This window comes from Mytilus californianus, unplaced genomic scaffold, assembly GCF_021869535.1.
Source record: "Mytilus californianus isolate M0D057914Y unplaced genomic scaffold, xbMytCali1.0.p SCAF_3, whole genome shotgun sequence".
Classification (NCBI taxonomy): Eukaryota; Metazoa; Mollusca; class Bivalvia; order Mytilida; family Mytilidae; genus Mytilus; species Mytilus californianus.
In genome coordinates, this window is record NW_026262679.1 from 4,183,581 (window position 1) to 4,205,966 (window position 22,386).

Here is a 22,386-nt window from a genome sequence, read left to right on the forward strand (position 1 = left end):
CAAATTTGAACTTGATCTGACTTTTGTGGTAATAAGCATTGTGTGGAAGTCTCATAACATTTGGTTAAGGCTAACTTAAGTAGAGAACAGAAACTAAAATTCAGCAATTTTCTATTTGTAAACATGCATAACTCTAGAACGGTTGTGTATAAGTATTAAGACAAACTTAAGCTAGAGAACGGAAACGAAAAATTCAGCAATTTTCATGTTTATAAAGGGACATAACTCAAGAATGGTAAAAGTGTTGCCACCAAATTTCGTACTTAATCTGTATTATGTAGTAATAAGCATTGTGTATAAGTTTCATAACATTTGGTTTAGGCAAACTCAAGTTAGAGAACGGAAACCAATTTTGGGACGTACAGACGGACGTATGTACAGACGGACAAGGGTAAAACTTAATGCCCCCACCGCTATGGTGGGGGCATAAAAATGTGTTGTTACAACACTGTAATAAGTAAAGGAGGGTTGAGGGCTCACAAAATAGGTTAACCCCGCCATATTCTTCATGACCAACGTTTAGTAAAGACGAGTATGCATAATCTAGTGGTTGCCGTTGGTTGCTGTGTTCCATATTTATTTTTTTGTTTGTAGTATATTAAAGCAAGCCATTGGTTTTCTTTTTTCAATTGTTTCAGATTTAATCATATTATTTATATAGCTTTTTTAAGCTTACTATTTAGTATGGGATTTGCTCATTGTTCAAGGCCGTAGTGACCTGCAATTTTTCTGTCCTTTGGTTTTATGGTTAGTTAATTAGTAATCATAACACTTCTCGTTGTTTTGTTTAACCTCAAAATTTAGCCACATTTTCCACATTTATACACCATCTCCTTTGTAAAATCTATTTCTTCTTTTCTATTTTAATAACATATGAATTAATAATCATGAAGATTGCATCATGATGTATTCTTGAATTGTGAAACCATATAAGTGTATAGAGGTTAATCTTTTTTTCACAATGAACTCATTAACATTTCATAAATTGGTTTCTGAGTCAAAAGGAATACATTTTAAACAATTATTAAATAGAATATGTGCTTGATAATATACAGGTAAACTTTAACACCCTTATATTGCACAAAATTGAAAGACTCTTACGGTATTGTTACTTACCATGTTAAATTGTTCAAACTGATGTTGTAACGCATTTGTTTGATGTTGTTGCTGCTGAAGCTGAAAATTATCTACAAACGGTGAATTACTATTCCATGACGGCGTAAGACCAGGTGACTGTGAAGGAGAATATGATGTTTGAGACCGTGGTGATGTGGGCGATTGGCAGTTGGAATCAGAAACACTGTTTCTATAGTGGGATAATGATGGCTAAAAAAAAAGTAAAGAAATTTAAAATTCTATAAAAACAAAAGCTATGGTCTTGTTAAATACATTTTGACCATATTAAAATTTATAATGCATGTAATATAGAATCTTAGCATGGAATAACCAGACCTGTGAAATAACATTTGTTATTTTGACCACTTGCAGGTGAAGCATTATGATTGAAACAATGCCAAATTGTTTAATGTTTATGTTTTATAAGAAGTTAGCCCATGAGGACCATTAGTATTTCATGAAAGCTTTTTTGTAACTGCATTGCCTTTCATAGATGGATTTCGTCCTGAATATGCATGAAATATTTGCCACAGTATGTTAAGCAACCAACAATCAATCAATCATTCATAGATGGATTAGTTGTTGATGGTCAGAGGGCCTGTTTCGGTGTTAGAAACTTTTGACCATTACTAATATTCTGTTTAACTTTTAACTCGTTGCTCATTGTAGAAAGATCAATGGTGTTATTTCTAGTATTCATTTTTTGGATACAGTTCATTCTTTTATAAGTATAACCCATTTTTCTTGCTCTATTTTTTTGTGGATTTTTATCCATTGGCCTGAGATGTCACCATTATGAATATGCCATTGCCACTAAGTTGCATCATAAAATATAATGGTCTGCCTAAACTAATGAAGACTGTTTCTAATAAGTAGCTGTATCCTTATTAAGAATTTATAAACCTATCTAAGATAAAAAAAAAATCTGTTTTAATATAATCTGAACAAAATCTTCATTTCAAAGGTGTTAAAATGGTGACAGTTACGGTAATGAGAAATAGAATACACAGAAGTGATAAAGTTTGTTACTAGGATTCCTGAATATGTAAAAGTGTAAGATATGCAACTTTAGGGAATTTTCTATCTGACAGTAGTATTCATAAAAATTTCGTTAACACAACTCTTATATATATTGTTTTTTTATGTATGACACTGATGTAAGCAACAACACTTATTAATAGATCATGAGAACCCTCGTACCTAATATTTTGTGTGAACAATAAACACTTCTGAACAACATATTTTTAAATCTGAAATATCTACAAGTAAAATAACAAAAATAAAGCATGCTTCAAAGAAACAAATATATATATACAACATAAATAAGTGTTCCAGATAAAGATTGCATGATTTAAAGTCTGATCCACATACAAGAAATGTTTGACTTCAGCTGTCATGAACTATTGAAATGATTACATTGAATCAGGATTCTGGTCATTGTTGTATATTTATTTCTGTAAAACTGTTCAGTAATGTCCTTAAAAAAATTCCATAAAACTGATGTTAACTAAAATCAGAACATTACATCTGGAGAAGACATTATTAAGTTGTAAAACTTGTGTCTCATCCATTTGTTTAGTTTCTGAACAATAAAATATGTTTAAACTAAAAAAACGTGTACTATTTTTTCCAAATAATTCATAAAATCAATGAAGGGAGGCAGAGATTATCTGGAACACTATGAGTTACTAACCTCGGTATCATTTTGGTCACATGCAGTTACACAAACTTGTGGCACCCTAGACCCCTGCTGTATATGATTGGATGAAGGAGATGGGTGTGACTGAGATACTTGGGGGTTGGGGTGTTGGGAGGCTCCATGCCTCTGCTGCTGCTGAAGGTGGTACAATAATTGCTGCTGCCTAATGCGGGGATCCAGCGGCAGTTGTGTAGGGTCAGGGTTCACAACCTAAAGGTCAAACAAAACACACACAAAATACTACAACGAATACTACAACAAGGATGGATACAGGTTTGATATTATATGAATACTGTGGATTCATTCACCCTTGCGGATACCAATTTCCTCTGATTGAGGATTGTTAACTTTCGTCAATATTTCAATTTGTAGTTTTGCCAAATTCTACATGCAAGTCTGTATGTAAACAATATATACTTTGTGGAAAATTGGTACCCCATGAATAATTATGGATCCACAATACAAGTTTTAATTTTTCAGCAAAGAAGACTGTTCAAAATGAAAAATATTTCACAACCAAAGTTAGCTTAGAAAAATATATATCAGCATGCATCCATCTTTGCAAACTTAAAATAATCAGTGCAAACATAATACACAATAAAAGGCTATTATTTATTTTCCATATAAAAGCACCCAATTCATTCTCATATAATTAAGAAATGCTGTAATAAACTGCTAAAATATTAGTGAATTGATATTAAATGATTTTATTGAGACTTTGTAGAATGAAACAAAAATAACCAATTTAGGAATTTAAATTTCAAATGATACATCACTCTGTCCTTAATTTTTAACTATATATATTCAAAAAAATAAGGTTTATCCTTCTGAATTTAAATTTCCAATGTTTTTATTACATAGAGTTTTAAAATATTTATGTGCATTTCAGTAATTGAAACCTGCACTAAAAGCTAGGTTTTAGTTTTCATTTTCATTGTACCAGCAAACAAAACTAATCAATTTTAACATGTCATACATTATGGTAAGAGTGAAGAATTTATGAACATTATTAGTTTCAAAATACAAGCTCAAAAGGTCGTAAATTTCTGATAATCGATGAGATAAAAAGACTACCAATGTGTAGTTATTTATCAAAGGAATCTTTTTATACATAATGTATCCATATAGGGCATGGATTTAACACAGCCTCAGTTACACCTGACTTAGTGGACAGCTTGTTTTGTTTTCATCTGAAGGAATACTTTCAAAAAAGATTCCTTGTAATATAAAGAGTTGACTAACAAGCCTTTGACCAATGGTAGCCTGTTAATCATCATGCAGTGGATTTCAATCATAAAACAAATTAGGGATGAATTTAACTGACAACATTCACTAACATACGATTACAACAAAACAGGTTGGCTGGTATAAATATAATTAATCATTCATGGAAGAATATGACTAAATAGAATTATAGGCCATACAAGCTTGTTTATTTGTTTCTCAGATTTATATAACTAAAGGAAATATAGGCCAACAATGCCTGGTTATCTCGTTCTCAGAAAAAAATAACTGTAAGGAAATAAAGGCCTTATAAGCTTGCTTATCTGATTCTCAGAACAATATATCTATAAGAAAATAAAGGCCATACAAGCTTGCTTATCTGTTTCTCAGACCAATATTACTATGAGAAAATGAAGTCCAATCTCTTTCTCAGACATATTTTAACATCAAATGGAAAATCACTTTTAGTGAACTTGTTTCTGCATATCAGTAATAAAAAGGGATCATCTTTAGTTTGGAGTAATTTCCTTTACAAATTAATTTTGTTGTTTGATTTTTGTCCACTGTCAGTAAATTAAGAATTTATACTCATTCATTGTAAATAATTTTGAAAATATTTTGCAACTCTTAGGCATCTTTTTAAGTATTTTCAATAAATCTCAATAATTCTATTCATAATATTTCTGAAAATACATGTCAAATGCAAATATTTTATAGCTATTAATATTCCTTTTAACCATTTAAATATAAATATCATATTTAAAGCATAAAACTCAGGCGATTAATTATCACACCAAAAACCTTGATTTCAAATTATGCAAAAATATTTTTTCAAAAACAGGAAAATAATGACATATAACTTTGTCATAGAAACTATATCCATATATATGCAGATATGACTTCCCTTATCAACGTTTCAAATTTTTTTGAATATGAATCTTTTTATATTTCAAACAATGTGTACACTAGGTTTACAACAATAAGCATGTAACTTAATGAAATGATATCTTTAACAGTATTAATCTAACTATGGTCATATATTTTGACAACAGCAATATCTAACTTCATAGAAAACCAAACATACAAATAATTCAATACTTTTATTTCAAGCATTAATAAACTATTGACACAGAGATATGTCTCGCTTATATGTAAATTTTTAGTATAATGCAAATATTAAAATTAAAATGGCAATACTTTAACATGGAAACCATGCAAAACATTCAAGTAAATGAATAATGACTGAAGGTGGAGGACCAAATAATCTCTGTGGCAATGAGAAATGACAATGCTAATACAACTGCATACAAAATATCGTTGACTAATTATAAGTTGTTCCATTCAAGCTGACCTAAACTCTTAAACTTTTACTTGTAAACTAAGCAAAAGTTGCAAAGTCAATAGACCATGACTGAAGGGCAGAGCCAAATAACATCCATGGAAATGCTATAAATATAACTGCATATTAAGTATGATTGACCTTTGAATAGTGTTTACCTATTAACTGACCTAATCACAAACTACTGTAAATTCAAAAATTATTGCATGCATTTATTATTGCGATTTTGTCATTTAAGACTAAAATGCGATTCTAATTTTTGCGATATTGAGAAAAATCCTGTTTAAATTCATATAAAATATTTCAAAATGCGAGTTTAAATTATTGCGTTTATAACCCTGTCGCATTTTTCGCAATAATAAAAACATCACAATAATTTCTGAATTTACACTAATACATTGTGATGCTGCAGAAACAACACACATAAGTATCTTTTTCTTAATTTTGTTGAGGTGAGACAAAAAGTTCTGTGAATTCATTAATATTGTCCGAATACTTATTTGTGTGGATTTCAAAGATACAAGAAAATCAAAACAACAAATTTAAGAACTTGATAAAATACAAATCACAAGTCTTTTAATTAGAGAAAATTGTACCCACCTACAATAAAAGAATCCAGAGTATAATTGTGGCTACAGCAAACAGCAATATTGAATCTGACTTGATATACAAGAGACACCCACTGAATTATTACTATTAAGTGTGGTATATGGGATAAGTAAAACTGACACTTTTCTGATGCTACATCTGCCACTGACCAACAATAATGTCTCTGATAAATAAAACCATGACAATATTATTTCTACACTGAATAAAACCATGACAATATTGTTACATACACTGAATATAAAACCATGACAATATTGTTACTTACACTGAATAAAACCATGACAATATTGTTACTTACACTGCCTGGTGGAGAGTGTGGCATTCTCATTTGAGGAGACTGAGGTCCACCACTCAACACAAGTGGACTAGGATGGCCACCTGGCCTTCGCCTTTGGTTGGGGCTCTGTTGTGTAGGACTACCAGGCTGAGGGCACATACCCTGCATGTGAGCACTTGTGGGAGAAAGATTTCCCTGAGAACAGCCATAAGCTTCTTCAGCATCAATTGGTGTTGTAAGAGGTGACTGGAAATGGACTACAGTTAAATCTGGCAATGAACCAGTATTACTGGTGATTGGAAGGTGAGTCATTTGTCCTATATGATTTTCTTCTTCTGTTGGATAAATGCTAAAAGCAGAATAAAATTTTAAGGAAATTATCTACTTTTCACCAGAAAAAATAAATTTACAATTCATTAAAATCATGGCTTTACAAAATATTTTAAGTATAAATATTGCTCTTCATGATCAAGTCATGAGAAAAAAACACACACAAAAAAGATACAACAATGTAAAAATATATTGTGTATGCACACCAGGAAATACATGTATCTTGTGGTCACCGGTCTCTCTTATTTCCTCGTCTGGCAAGTTCTAAATGTATTTGTTTGCTTATTTTTTCTTAGCCTCTGTGACATATTTACAAATGTTAAGATCCTAACATTTTCAAACTGTTTACATATTATAATAAAATATAATATTACACAATTCTTTTCAATTTTCACCATCTTTTGTTGATTAGAGGTGATCTGCACTCGTGATTCATGTACTGTATGTACGTATGTATGCCCTCTGGCATTAAAAACTCTTAATTGCGTAAACATCAATCTTAAATCCTTCCAATGAGGAAACACAGTAATATTTATATCATATAAATTGTGGTCTTTGAAAGTTAATTCCAAATCCAAGGAGTGCATCTGTCTAAAAACTTCCACAATAGATTAACATTAAATCATCCTCTACTTTGTAGGTAATAACATTACATTCCTTAGAGGATGATGACAAATTTACAGGCAAAAACACAATTTATGATCAAAGTTGTGTAAGAAGTAATATTTCCTAGTTTTATCATTAATATTAACCAAATCAGATATAAAACATCTATAAGCACCAATCATAAACCACATTCTATTTTTAGATGATGATGATGGATGGCTGTTTAATGTCCAGTGGCAAATTAAACGCATATTCAGGATAACAACATGTAAAATTTGATATGAATATGATCCAAAAACACAGAGCTAGATTTTCAACATGCTAGTCCTCAATGTAACAGTACACAAGAAGACATGTCCCCTAGGCACATCATTGGACTCTCAGCCAACCAGTCTTTGGTCTTTCCTATATGCTACATATTTAGCTTATCAAAGCAGCAGTAAATACCAATTTTCAAGTCTTTGGTTTGACCTGACTGGTAATCTCAACCCCAAATTTCCTTAAATTGAGACCAGCATGCTACCACAAGACCATTGAGGCAGTTAAACGTTATTCATATTCAAAAGTATCAATGTATGAAAATGGCAAATCTGTGGTATTAACAGCTCCTCATAGGAAACATTTTTTTAAATTAAATTTTTTAAATTATAACACAAATAAATAAAAAATCAATAAAAATTGAAACTAATAGTTTTGTCAACACTTTTATCTTTATAAAGAAAAATTACTTCTTTCACTGTATCATATGAAATTATAAATTATTAAGCAAATTGTAATTGCTCTTCATTGCCAAACACAAACATTTTAAGTTAAAACTTACTTAATGTTAGGTACTTCACATGATTTGGGTCTGGACTGTAACTGAAATGATCCATATAATAACATAAAATTATGATATATATCTCTGTTTTGCTCTGCTATTTCAAATTTGTGTTTTTTTCTGGAATTTTCTGGCAATATGAATTTCTATGTATTAGCAAATACCTGATAGAACTGATAGACCATTAAAGTTTCCTAGTACCAGGCATCTAGATAATTTTAGCAATTAAAGGGCAAACAACAATTTACTGTTGAACATGGATTTTTCCATTTGTAAAAGGCATAACTCTTGAAAGGTAAACGCCACCCAAGTTCAAACTTGATGTGTGTTTTGTGGTTATAAGCTTTGTGTTTAAGTTTCATAACATTTGGTTGAGACAAACTTAAGTTAAAGAATGGAAACAAAAAATTCAGCACCTTTTCCATTTGTAAAGGGCATAACTCTAGAACGGTAAAAGTGATGCCACCCAAATTCAAATTTGATCTGTGTTTTGTGGTTATAAGTGTTGTGTATAAGTTTCATAACATTTGGTTGAGGCAAACTAAATTTAGAGAACGAACTAATTTCTGGACGAATGTACTGACGGATAAGGGTAAAACTAAATGCCCCCTCCACTATGGCGGCGGCATAAAAAAAGCTTTAAACAAATAGTTTACGCCTTCACCGCCGCCAGATTGTAATACCTGTGGGTACATGTATACAAACAGAATCACTGCGGGTACATGTATACAAACAGAATCACTGCGGGTACATGTATGCAAACAGAATCACTGCGGGTACATGTATGCAAACAGAATCACTGCGGGTACATGTATACAAACAGAATCACTGCGGGTACATGTATACAAACAGAATCACTGCGGGTACATGTATGCAAACAGAATCACTTCTGGTACATGTATACAAACAGAATCACTGCAGGTACATGTACATATATTATACAAACAATCTGTTTGATGCATATTTTCAGTTGCTTTTCCCAAGTGTAGTATGGGTTACCATTAAACATAAACAAGTTTTGGGCAAAAAAATAACCTTAATTTAATTCATACTGTTCTTTCATATTTTACATTGACTACACAATAAATATCATTATTCATGAGAATCATGACAAAAACAATGTGCACTGAGACATGTGAACTTTACTTGTGATGTTTAAACACACTTATCACCTGTTAATGGTATAACCACAGGAGTACACTTGTAAACTAACTTCATATTTATTTTGACAACAAAAGAGACCTAAAGTTTAAAATTCTATGACTTCCAATGATAAAAGATGATTTAATAGTTATCAATGGTAAATCATGTCCCGTTATTGATTTTCTGGTGATAATTTAAATGCTATTAAGTTGTACTTTTCTTGCACGTTTTGAACTAAGTGACCTTGTTAGTAGAATTGTATTGAAGATTTGATTTAATAAGAGATCAAGGATATTGTTTACTATCCATGGGATATGAAATATAAAAATCGGAAAAACAGTTCACCGCATACATATATGCATTAGCATAGATAATCAACAAGCAATATTTTTTACTCTGTTTGGTACAAACTTGTCATATGTACTATTGATTTCAATGGAATGCGTAAAATTTTATTTATAAGATATTTAATAGATTCGAAGTAAAAAAACATGTGATAATATCAATCTTTTCATTATCCCAGTCTGTTATTGATTTACAGTACTGTTAAGTAACATGTATCTATCATACAGATGTCACACAAATAATGAGGAGAAAGATGTTACAGATAGTGTACTGTTAATTCATTATTATTCGTGGGGTACCAATTTTTATGGATTTCGTGGGTAAAGTGAACCACGAATTTCAATGTTTGACAAAGGATAAATTTTCTATATGCTAGTTTATACATGTATATGCAGACTTTGCAAAGCCACAAAATAAATATCCACAAAAATACAATTTTTCCTCAATTCAGGAAAATTGGTAACCACAAAAATAAATGAATCCAAAGTACATGAATTAAAACCAAAATGATTCAGACCGCCAAAAAAATTCATTCACATTTTTCACCATTATTGAGAAATAAAAATTTTGTTAGCTGCAATAAGAAAACTTTATATAATAGATTACAGTTTTCTCCCTCAGTGTTTTTAAATAGCACGACAGGATTTAAAATAGCACTGTTTCCATCAAACAACATCTATAAACTAGATTCCATTATAAAATCTATTCATATAGCACCATAGTGCAACCTGCTATAGGGCCTTGGGAGAAACCTGAATAGAAGTTTACTCATCTGATCAGGTCTTACTAAAATGTATATATGTATAAAATTATAGTCTTATAACAGAAAAGGAAAATTGGGCCACTTTTTCTTTTAAAAGAGGCATGTTACCAGTGACATAAACATTTAAAAGCATTCTTAGTACATTTGTTCCAATGTATCGATACTATTATAGCTTACGATACAGTATGGGTTTTACTCATTGATGAAGGCTGTTTGGTGACATATAATTGCTTATATCCATGTCATTTGAATTTTGGTGGTTAGTTAGTCTAATTAGCAGTCATACAACAACTCCTTATTTTTGCTGTATACTCTATACGGGTATAAATTATACATATTTACCTTTTTAGCATCCCAGTAATTTTTCATTGGATCACCATGTACATTGTCTCCTCCAACCACTTCAAGAACTGTAAAAGATGATTTTAACCATTCATTTAAGTACATTAATGCTTCATTATATTTAACACTTGCATCTTAATTTGAGGGAGGAGTGCTTTGGGGAAAACTTCACTTCTATAGAACCAACAGGAGGTTCTACTACAAAATTCAGAGTCTTTACATTTCTCACTTCATGTGTTGCTTAGTTTCAAAATCTTCAATTCAGGGTTACAAAATGTATTATGATGAACTCAAAAACTGATATCTACATGTATGAAGCCCATTCAGGACCTCCAAAAAATATATTTTTGAATTTGATGTTACGAATTTAAAAAGTTGTGATCCCATATAAAAATTGTTATCATAAATTCTATAATTACAAATCAAGGAGAAAATTAGTGATAACAAATCTGTAACATTTTAAAGTTATATAAAATTTTTGTAGTTCATGATCAAAGAATTTTTCTATAATTCATTTAAGTACATTAATGCTTCATTATATTTAACACTTGCATCTTAATTTGAGGGAGGAGTGTAGTGGGGAAAACTTCACTTCTATAGAACCATAGTTTCTATAGAAACTGCTCATGATAACAGATTCAATTTGAGATAAAATGTAAAATTGTCATAAAATAAAAGAAGAATGTGTCTGAGGACATGAATGACCCCACTCAAGCTGTTCAATTTTTCAAATTAAAAAGGGGCGTAACTCTAGTACAGTAAATGACTCACTGCCCAAATTCAAATCTATCTGTGTGTTGGACAAGACAAACTTAAGTTAGAGTGCGGAAATGAAAAAATTTGCATTTTCCAAGTTATAAAGGGTCATAACTCTAGAACCATTAATGACAAACTGCCAAAATTTATACTGTCTGTCTTAGTATTAGGTATGATTTTTTCAAAATTTGGATGAGACAAAGTTTGAGTGCGAAAAAGAAAAAAAATTTGCAATTTTCCAAGTTATCAAGGGGTATATCTCTATGATGGTGAGTGACTCACTGCCCAAATTCGAACTCTCTCTGCAAGTTTTGGTTTATAGCAATGTGTATGAGTTTCATTAAATTAAGATGAAGAAAACTTAAGTTAGAGTGCAGAAACTAAAATGGGACAGATGGAAGGACGGTAAAGGGTAACACTTGATGTCCCCGTTGCCTGGGGGGGGGGGATAAAAAATGGGACAGACGGGAGGAAGGTCAAGCGTAGGACTTAATGCATAAAAATGTTTATAGTTTGTTAAAACAAACTATTCAATTTTATGATTATGATTTTAATCATTGATCACATTTTTCCAATTTGAGAAAACAAATTTAATCTGTTATTTAAATTTTAAATAATATTTTTTGGAAGTCCTAAATGGGCTTCCATAGATAAAACAAATTTCTTTATTTACAGAATTATTATTACAATGTAGAAAAGTTTAAAAGATATGCTTAGTCATTTGATTTTATACATAAAGAGAAATAATTAGTGATTGAGAATTTCCTGTTTTACAGTTTATTTGGCTCAGATAGAAAACTTGACATCAGTTTGAACAAAGAATAAGAATCGAAATCCTACAATTAGCTCTAACTTTTTATGCTTAGGCATAAGAGAACATTGAAAATTACATGAACATTGATATACATTTAGATGTAGTTTGGAAGCAATCTTACAAGGGATTGTGGGATTGATTGTGTACTGAATGAGAAGTTTTATAGATCTTCAGTAACAGGGTTATTCAGTACAAATGAAAATACCAATATGTGATTTGTATGTTATAACAGGCATTGTTCTAGTGTGTGTCATTTGTTAACAATCACTTCCTGCTTTCAATAATATCGGTTAATATACAGAGAATCAAATCCAAAACAATTTTATGTCAATGAAACTGATGAAATCTTAAAACTCAGATGTCAGCATCCACAGGAACACATTTCATACGATTTCCTTATTAATTACATTTGTCATGCAAGGACCAGCAGGCAATAACAGATATAACACAAGAATTGTATTTATAAGATATCATTTAGACTTGTTACATTGATAATTGCGGTTCTTCTTTCTGACACTAAAGAATTCCATCACAATTACCACTTGATGATTTCTTTCCAGACTAAATGTGAATGAATGTTATTCCCACTTTCATCCTAACAATAATCTACAATTATAATCTCTCATGTGAAGTTGAGTGCTGGTCTTCGATTCTCTACTAACTTGGTCTACAAATTGTCTAGACTCAGGACTATACAAATGGTATATATATTGAAGGCTCAATGTTTTAATGGTTTGTGTTGATTAGTTGCTGTCTCCCTAATGTCTGTCCACACATATGTACATGTATCCGTTGCTTCAAACATTAAAGTCAACAAACAATAATTTCCAAGGTCTTTCCAAAATAAAACTGTCAATTCAGATCAGTGGAAAATTTACATTAACAGATTTCAGTCGAGTAGAAAATTACATGGTAATATTAGATTATCTGTGTTTAAGTTTGTTTAGGATCACAAATCACAAATCAGTTTTCAATGAAATTCTTTAGAATTGGTTCAAATGAAACATAAATATTATGATAATTTATCCAGCCAATAAAAACCATGCATAAATACAAACTACATGTACTGTTACCGTTATACCAATACTGCTGTACATTTGTATTTGACACAAAAACCCTTTCTTTCTGGTAAAAACATATGCTTTTCAATATTAGGAGGGCAAGAAAACTTTCTCAGTTCAAAAATAATATCAAAATCTGGGGTTTGCTTGAAGAAATAAATGGGGAATGTGTACATAGGACACAGATGATGCCCCCACTTGCATATCATATAAAGTTATAAAGAGAAAAACTGAAGAATGGTAAAAGTGACGCTACCCAAATTTGTACTTGATCTGAGTTTTGTGGTAATAAGTATTGTGTATAAGTTTCATAACATTTGGTTGAGGCAAACTTAAGTTAGAGAACAGAAATGAAAAATTCAGCAATTTTTCCATTTGTAAAGGGCATAACTCTAGAACGGTAAAAGTGACACCACCCAAATTCAAACTTGATCTGTGTTTTGTGGTAATAAGCATTGTGTATAAGTTTCATAACATTTGGTTGGGGCAAACTAAAGTTAAAGAACAGAAACCAACTTTGGAACGTATGGACGGACAGACATAAAATTTGTCGTAACATATAATTATTAAAAACATATTGTCACAATCATTTTTTTGGAAATTCTGTGCAAGTTAAAGGTTTTTTTCTTTTTGGGTTAGAACATTTTTTGTATTTTTGTCAGAGATTTTTATTTAATAGCATCATGGTCAAAAACATGTTAAGATAATGAATACCCTTGATTAAATATTAAAGTTATAAAGACTGAATAGGAAAGAATTAGAATTCAAAAACCTCATCTTGTATAAAAGAATACTCATAATAAAACTAAATAATTGTATAAGTATCAATTTTCACACATTTACTAACTCATCAATTTTGTAAAATGAAAAAAAAAACAGACTTACCTTTCATATCCACTGCATAACAAATTCAGTAAAAAGTAAACTTGAAATAAATGGGGAATGTGTCCCCGCTTGCATATAAAGTTATAAAGGGACATACCTGAAGAATGTAAAAGTGATGCTACCCAAATTTGGACTTGATCTTAGTTTTGTTGTAAGAATCATTGTGTGTAAGTTTCATAGCATTTGATTGAACAGAAACGAAAAATATATAAAGGTCACAACTCTAGAACAGTTAAAGTGACACCACCAAAATTCAAACTTGATCTGTATTTTGTGGTAATAAGCATTGTGTATAAGTTTTACAACATTTGGTTGAGGCAAAATTAAGTTAGAGAACAGAAACAAAAAAATTCAGCAATTTTTCCATTTGTAAATGGGCATAACTCTAGAACCATAAAAGTGACACCACCAAATTCAAACTTGATCTGTGTTTTGTGGTAATAAGCATTGTGTATAAGTTTCATAACATTTAGTTGAGGCAAACTTAAAGTTAGAGAACGGGAACCAACTTCGGGACATACAGGTGGACGTACAGACAGACAAGGGTAAAACTTAATGCCCCCTCAGCTACTGGGAGGCATAAAAACTTAGCAAAGCTCTCAAATTCATACCCCCAACTCAACAAATTGTAAAGAAATTATTTGGCATTAAAATTAGAAAGATCATATCATAGGGAACATGTGTACTACATTTTAAGTTGATTGGACTTCAACTTCATCAAAAACTACCTTGACCAAAAACTTGAACCTTAAGCAGGACAGATGGACGAACGGACAAAAGAATGGAAGCACAAACCGAAAAACATAATGCCCCTCTTCTATCGTAGGTGGTGCATAAAAACAAAGTCCATGTTTTGTTGGTGAAAATTCCCAAAATTATTCAAATTAAAAGATAGGATAGGAGATGCAGAATGTCATTATGTAAGCATTATCATAACAATGATCACATTACTGTAAATTCAGAAATTATTGTGAGGTTTTTTCATTAATGCAAATAATGTGGCTTGGTGTTCATCGCAATAGTAAGAACTCGCATTCTGATACATATATCTGTATGTAGATTTTTCTGAAAGAGCAACAATTAATCTTGCATTTTGTCTTTTCTTCAAAAATCGCATTAATAATTGCATGCAATAATTTCTTAATAAACAGTATTCAGTTGCTTCAGTAAAGTTGAGTAACCCTGGGTTAAATGACCATTGATTGTACATGTAAGGATTATCACTGAAGTATAGGAATTTCAATCATAACGTATCTAAACTCTTACAAGATGAATGTCAATCTCAAAACAAATCACAACCAATATTTTAGTCAATAAAGCAGTAATCATTTGGAATGTCAATTAAATGTTTAAATCTAAGTATTAAATAAATTTAAATCATAAACAAATTTGTTCAACTAAGTCCTTCACCCTAAAAATATATAGAAATAAACTGCTTCACGGAGCACAGCTGGATATGACCGCAGAGGTCCAACCCTGAACAGTTGGGGCAAAAATGGACACAATATTCAAGCTTGATACAGGTCTGAATTTGGATTGTAATTAAATATTTGACACATTATAGGTTTCTGACACAGAATAAATGTAGTCAAAGAACTTGAAATTGGTTATATGATTTGAGTTTATATTCAATTGAAGATTTCTTGCTGTTGTGCAATACACTGTGCTGTTGCGCAATACTTAGTAAATCTGTTTTCAGACTATATACAAAGAATTAGCAAAAAAATTGTGACCCAAAATTTTTTCTTTGGAAAATTGACAATTTCTTAAATCTTGAGGAAAAAAAAATTGACCCCCAAAAAAATTGTTTTTACCCCCTCCCCCCCCTTTAATAACATTTGAAGAAATTTTCTTTTTGTAAAATGTGGTACAATTTAAGAGACATCCATACACTTAAACACAAGTAATTGTCTGAAAATTAGAAAAATGCTTGTTTTGGCCCCTAATTCCTGAACGGTTTGGGCAATTTCCCCCAAAATGAATCCTAACCTTCTACTCGTGGTATTGAACATTGTGGTACAATTTCAGAGCAATCAAAATACTTATACACAAGTTATTGTCCTGAAACTAGAAAAATGCTTGTTTTGGGCCCCTTTTTGGCCCCTAATTCCTAAACGGTTGGGACCATCACCCCTAAAAACATTCCCAATCTTCCTTTTGTGGTACTGAACCTTTTGCTTAAATTTCATAGAGATCCATACACTTAAACTAAAGTTATTGTCCAGAAACCAACTGTCTTTGGACCAAGCCGACGACGTGATAGCAATATACGACCCCAAAATTTTTTTGCGGTCGTATAAAAAAAACAATTATGAAGGGCGTTATTTTCAATCAGTCTTGATTAAAATGACCGATTGTTGGTAATTAACACCATTTTACTCTAGGCTATATTGTGGTGGTCAGTTGTTATTGATGGAAGCCCGAGTACCTGGAAAGAAGCACCAACCTTCCGCAGGAAAACTAGACAATCCTCATCAATTAAATTAGTTGAATGTACCTGCCACTAGCTATAGGGGGGTTTGAACTCACAACCTTTTAATTTATTGTCAATAATATTGTGTAAAAATTTGGATAAGCAGTACATTTATAAAAGTGTGACAGAAGATTGATATGAATATTTAAATGATATGGTATGTCAACAAGTGAGTAGGAGGTTAGTTTGTTTGGTTGTTGTGGCTAGAGGTAACAAAACGCACCACCTCGATTACAATAATTCCAACTTTTAATGATCTAGGAATACTAGCTAGAAGCCTAATATTATAATTTACATACTTCTTCTATGAGCTGGAGGTGTTGTAGGGCTGCCCATATGGTCCAAGTCTGAAGGCCCCATTGTACTGGTATGTATGGCAGAATCGGAATTTGTTCTACAAAACAAACAAGCATTATGATTATCTTTGCAAGTACCTATGAAGATTTTTTCATTGACTCCATTTATATTCTTTCATATATAATTATCCATACAAATTCTAATTAACAATAAAAATGCTAAAATCTATTTTTTCTGACATTGATTCACATGTCTTAACTTAACACATCTATTCATATTTCTTCACTTCACACTTAGAGGACTGGGTGTTAAACATCTTATAATCTATGAATTCACACTGGATAATCAACATTTTTAATCAATAAGTTATTGGTCCTTTTATTGCAGTGATAGCCTGAGCTACAGAAAGTGTCTTCTTTGCTACATGTACTTTATTTCATTCTATCAAGCAAAGGGCTTTTGAGAAAATATTACACTTGGCATTTGCAGTCATTTTGGCCTATGTAGGAAGTCATTGCGGTATATTTAATGCCATGTTCTGTTCGAATTTATTGTCAGACTTTACTACAAATACTGACATTCAATAACTAGGTATAAGAAAGATGTATGGTATAGGCTGACAGATGTGTTTCTGTAGGATAACATGCTAGTGAGACTGTGATCTGCTGTACAATTTAAGCATGCATTCAAAGTATCTATCAAAGGTTTTCATAATATCCCTTTCAATGCAGTCATTAGACATAAGCAGTGATATTATGGTATATACTGGGCTATACACTACCAGTTTTCAGATATATTTGATTGATTAAGTTTTGAACTTCCACATGTTGTAGGACTATCTTTGATCACCACTGAGCATAACACTACAGTGAATATAGCACATTACTGATTTTATAACTGGAAAAAACTTGTTTAGGTGATCATCTGACATATATAGATACAAACCAGGATTCAACCAAGGTCAATTAAGAATGAAATTACTTCAAAAGATACATCTTTAAACAAAATTAAGCAATCCAACTGCTTGTATTATTGATACCAACTCAGTATAGCTAAGTATGAAATATAGGTCACAGTGACTTTTTTTACCTCACTGATGCTAAACTACTCCCAAAATAATAGGAACAAACATTTTGATGATCCTACTAGTACTACTAACTAAACATGAATTCCAACATACAAATAAATCAAACTTGAATGAAGTCTATATTATGGTTAATGATTGCCCAGTTGGTATCATCTCCCTCATTCTTTGTATGAAGCCTATAATTTACAACACAGCAACCTACTTTTGCCTGCATGTTGACCTACTCCCAAAATAAATAGTTACACACAATAAGATTGTCCTATTACTTAAAGGAAATTACAGCAACATGGATGCCAAGGGTACTCTAACAGTTCTTCAACACTTTGTTGAGACAAACTTATAAAAGGAATGCAGGTAATTTCAATTCGTTAATTATATATTTATAAATATGTTGAGTGAAAACCAGAAAGCTACATAAAATGTAAACAGGAATGTTTAATTAATTGTTGAGTTTTTAACTCCTACAGGGAATTATATTTTTCACACATATTCAAGACCAGAAGAATATATTCTATATAAGAATCTGAAAATTGGGTTGATTTTTGGGGAGATAGAGAGCAAGTATTTTAGAATTTTAAAGGAGCACAAGACCTAATTGGGTGGTTTAAAAATTAGCATTACAAGAAGACAGGTTGGATTTTTTAAGGAGTTGTTGCTAAGAGCTGTTAAGTGCATACAGCTGGGTTGAAGACTGCAAATGTGCTTTTAATTGAATACCCTCAATCAGAACAATACAATACATTATATTTCCAAATTAAGCCCACCGAGGAAATATACATGTAACAGCTATGATCTTTCACAACAAAAAAAAAATAAATTGCTTCCAAGAGCGCAGCTTGATACGACCGCAGAGGTCCAACCCTGAACAGTTAGGGCAAAAATGGACACAATATTCAAGCTTCATACAGGTCTGAATTTGGATTGTAATTAAATATTTGACACATAATAGGTTTCTGACACAGAATAACTGTAATCAAAGAACTTAGAATTGGTTACATGATTTCAATTTATATTCAATCTTTTGCTTTCGTGCAATACACTTTGCTGTTGCTGACCCCCCCCCCCCCCCTTTTTTTCAAAAAAAAAATAAATTTGAAGGATTTTCTTTTGGATTCCTGAAATCTTGAGGAGAAAAAATTGTTCCCCCCACCCCCACCACCATTATTTTTTTTACCCCCCCCCCCTTTTTTCCAAAAAAAAATTCTTTCCCTCAGTCATGGTCATAATTTCAATTCAAATTTCCAATGGAGTTTGCAACCATAATAACCCATTTAAAGACACCATAAAAGTCTTAAAATAGAAAATGACATACATAATCATAGCTAAAATTGATTCACCTTATTCAGCATTTTTAAAATCATAAAAATGGTAACTTCTAATAAAATGCTCCGCTGGGCGCCGCTTGATTTGACCGCAGAGATAGAACCCTGAACAGTTGGGGCAAGTATGGACACAACATTCAAGCTTGATAAGTTGATACAGCTCTGAATTTGGATTGTGATTAAATATTTGATACAGCATAGGTTTCTGACACAGAATGAATGTGGTCTAAGAACTTAAAAATTTTTAATTTACCTATTCAAACCATATCATTATTATTTGCTTTTATATATAAATCAGAAATAACCAACTTAAAATGGAAAATTTTAAAGAAAAAAAAAATCCCCCCCCCCCCCCAATTTTTTGAACCCCCTTATGATTCATCACCCCCAAACTCAATCCCAGCCTTCCCTTTGTGGTATGGTACCTTGCAGTACAATTTCAGAGAGATCCATACACTTGAACACAAGTTATTGTCATGAAACTATAAAAATAAAATTGAGAATGGAAATGGGGAATGTGTCAAAGAGACAACAACCCAACCATAGAACAGACAACAGCAGAAGGTCACCAACAGGTCTTCAATGCAGCGAGAAATTTCCGCACCCGGAGGCGTCCTTATTTGGGCCCCTTTTTGGCTCCTAATTCCTAAACTGTTGGGACCATAACCCCCAAAATCAATCCCCACCTTCCTTTTGTGGTTATAAACCTTATGTTTAAATTTCATAGATTTCTATTTATTAATACTAAAGTTATAGTCTGGAAACCAAATGTCTTCGGACGACGACAACATGATAACAATATACGACTGCAAAATTTTTGCCGACATATAAAAATTGTACTTCACAAATCTTTCATATAACAATAAGAAGAATGTATGAGTATGAAAGATAAATGATAAAGAAATGTCTTTATTATGTCTGCATTACAATTATTGCTTACAAAATATTTTGAACCAACAGTCAAATTACAGTTACCAGAATACCAGAGCATGGATTTTAAGCTGTATATATATATCACTCAACAATAATTAGAAAATGGGTACAAGGTACAAGAACAGAATTTAGAAACTTATATAAGGGCCTGAATAAACATATTTGAATGTGAATCAATTGATTCCTGTCAAACTATTATGACATATATATGATCCAAATATAGATGACCTAATATTTGATAATTATGAAATAAATCTTCCGTGTCATGTTCTATATAAATAAAGAGATGTATTATGATTGCAAATGAGACATTTTTTGCTAGAGACCAAAGGAAGAGGTTGTATTAGGGCACTGTACAGTCTTCAACAATGAGCAAAACCCTACCTTATAGTAAGCTATAAAAGGCCCTGGCATGACATAATTCATGTTTATTCTCTGTTCATTCTGAAATGGGTAGGCATATTTGTCGATACCTTTATTAGAAGCATAAAATACATTTTTTGGGGGTGAGGATAATCTTTGGTTTGACCTGGCCAAGGATTTGTATAGAAAGAATCTTACTTTACAAATCCTTGACCTGGCTGACCAACAGCGTCTCGCACTTGAGTTCATTATCCTACCAACAAACCAGTATCGTCTTTCAGAAAATATCAGACAAATACAGGATATATTGTCAGAAAACTTTCAAAATTTGTTTGATTAAAAGAGAAAATACTGCACTAAAGGTTTTGAACATCTTTGAGACAGCTAGCTGATCTTATAAAAGTTTAACAATTGTGTCTCGCATGCTTTATATAACTAGATACCATCATGACCGCAATGGGACTCTTCTTATTCATTAAACAGGGGATACAAAGGTTCATTGTGTTTTGCAATAAAACCTGTAATTCATAAAAATCTTAATTATTTCATGTCGTAGGTCATTGACCAAGATTTATCACGGTAACAGATGCATTACGATAATCAATGTACTTTTATCAACCAGTGTACAATTTCATTGATTTTTTTTCAATTTATAAACAGCTAAGCCTAATTTTATGACAGACTGTCCCCAAAAATATATTAAAGTTGCCAGAAATTACATCAAAATATGTCACATGCCTAGATCACACATAACTGATTTGAACACTGAAAGGATGAAGATATTAGAAGGAATGTAATAATCGGTTGACTTGGTGGTTTTATAGAATATTGATCTGTCACCGCACAGTGTGGGTGTAAATTGTCCTAATGACATGGTAAAAAATTCACTGATTATAAACATAAAAAACACATGTCAAGGAGATTTATGAATGAAATACGCCTCAATAAAAAAAAAAGGTTTAACTTCATCTTAATGGTATAATTCAACTAGAAAGTGATAATTAGAATATCAAGGAGGTTGCACTGATTTTAACCGACTTTTCACATTGCACTGTTTATATTCTGTGAGTCCAAAGTGATTCGTTTTATATTATGAAAAGGAAACCTTTTATACATTTATTCCAAGCAGAAACCAGAAGGTGAAGACCTCTGAAACCAGACCTATACCAATGGCTTAAATTGAAGGGAAGCTTTATTTTGAATTATTCTATCAACAAAACGAAAATGTAAATGTACTGCTCGGTTTTTAAGCAGATGGCTCTATCAATAGATAACCTTATCAAAGAATGTTATGGTTGAATAAAATCTTTAAAATCTTTAAATTTCTTCTTTTCACCACCCATTAATACATATTACACCACTGATCAAAACTGTAGATATACACACAGTTCTAGTAAAATGATAAACTGACTTCAGGAGGTATCAAAATACAGAACATTTAAACAATTATGCAAATAAATTAAATGTGCAAAATCATTGATGTTCTGGTGTATAAATTGGATTGCACTTCATTTCTAACAATATAAATAATTTATATTAACTCACTACAAATCTGTTGGTGTATCAATTATGCAGTGTTTATACAAAATATAGAAACACTGGAAATGCAGATATAGATGTACATGTATTTTCACTGTTGCTATCCAAGATGGAAGAGCTTCAAAGCTTAAGGACCAGAAATTTATTTGACAACCATATGATTATCATACTAGTCACCAATAAATTTTAAAATATATTTACCTAGTGTACAAAATGTATGTCAAAGGACAAGGTTTATGGAAC

At 31.6% G+C, this 22,386-nt stretch overlaps 1 protein-coding gene across 4 annotated transcripts in view; it reads right to left on the minus strand.

Moving 5' to 3' along the window:
- LOC127732906 (CREB-regulated transcription coactivator 1-like) overlaps nt 1–22,386 on the minus strand; it is a 55,659-nt gene that overhangs the window by 16,368 nt on the left and 16,905 nt on the right. For 3 of the 4 annotated variants that reach the window (XM_052242116.1, XM_052242117.1, XM_052242115.1), the window contains 6 exons: nt 16,902–16,996; nt 10,614–10,681; nt 8,021–8,061; nt 6,286–6,613; nt 2,810–3,025; nt 1,117–1,326 (listed from right to left, as the gene is read on the minus strand). In XM_052242116.1, the coding sequence (XP_052098076.1) occupies nt 1,117–1,326; nt 2,810–3,025; nt 6,286–6,613; nt 8,021–8,061; nt 10,614–10,681; nt 16,902–16,996 (958 nt within the window). The remainder of the gene's footprint in view (nt 1–1,116; nt 1,327–2,809; nt 3,026–6,285; nt 6,614–8,020; nt 8,062–10,613; nt 10,682–16,901; nt 16,997–22,386) is intronic. The other variant, XM_052242118.1, reaches the window with a different exon arrangement.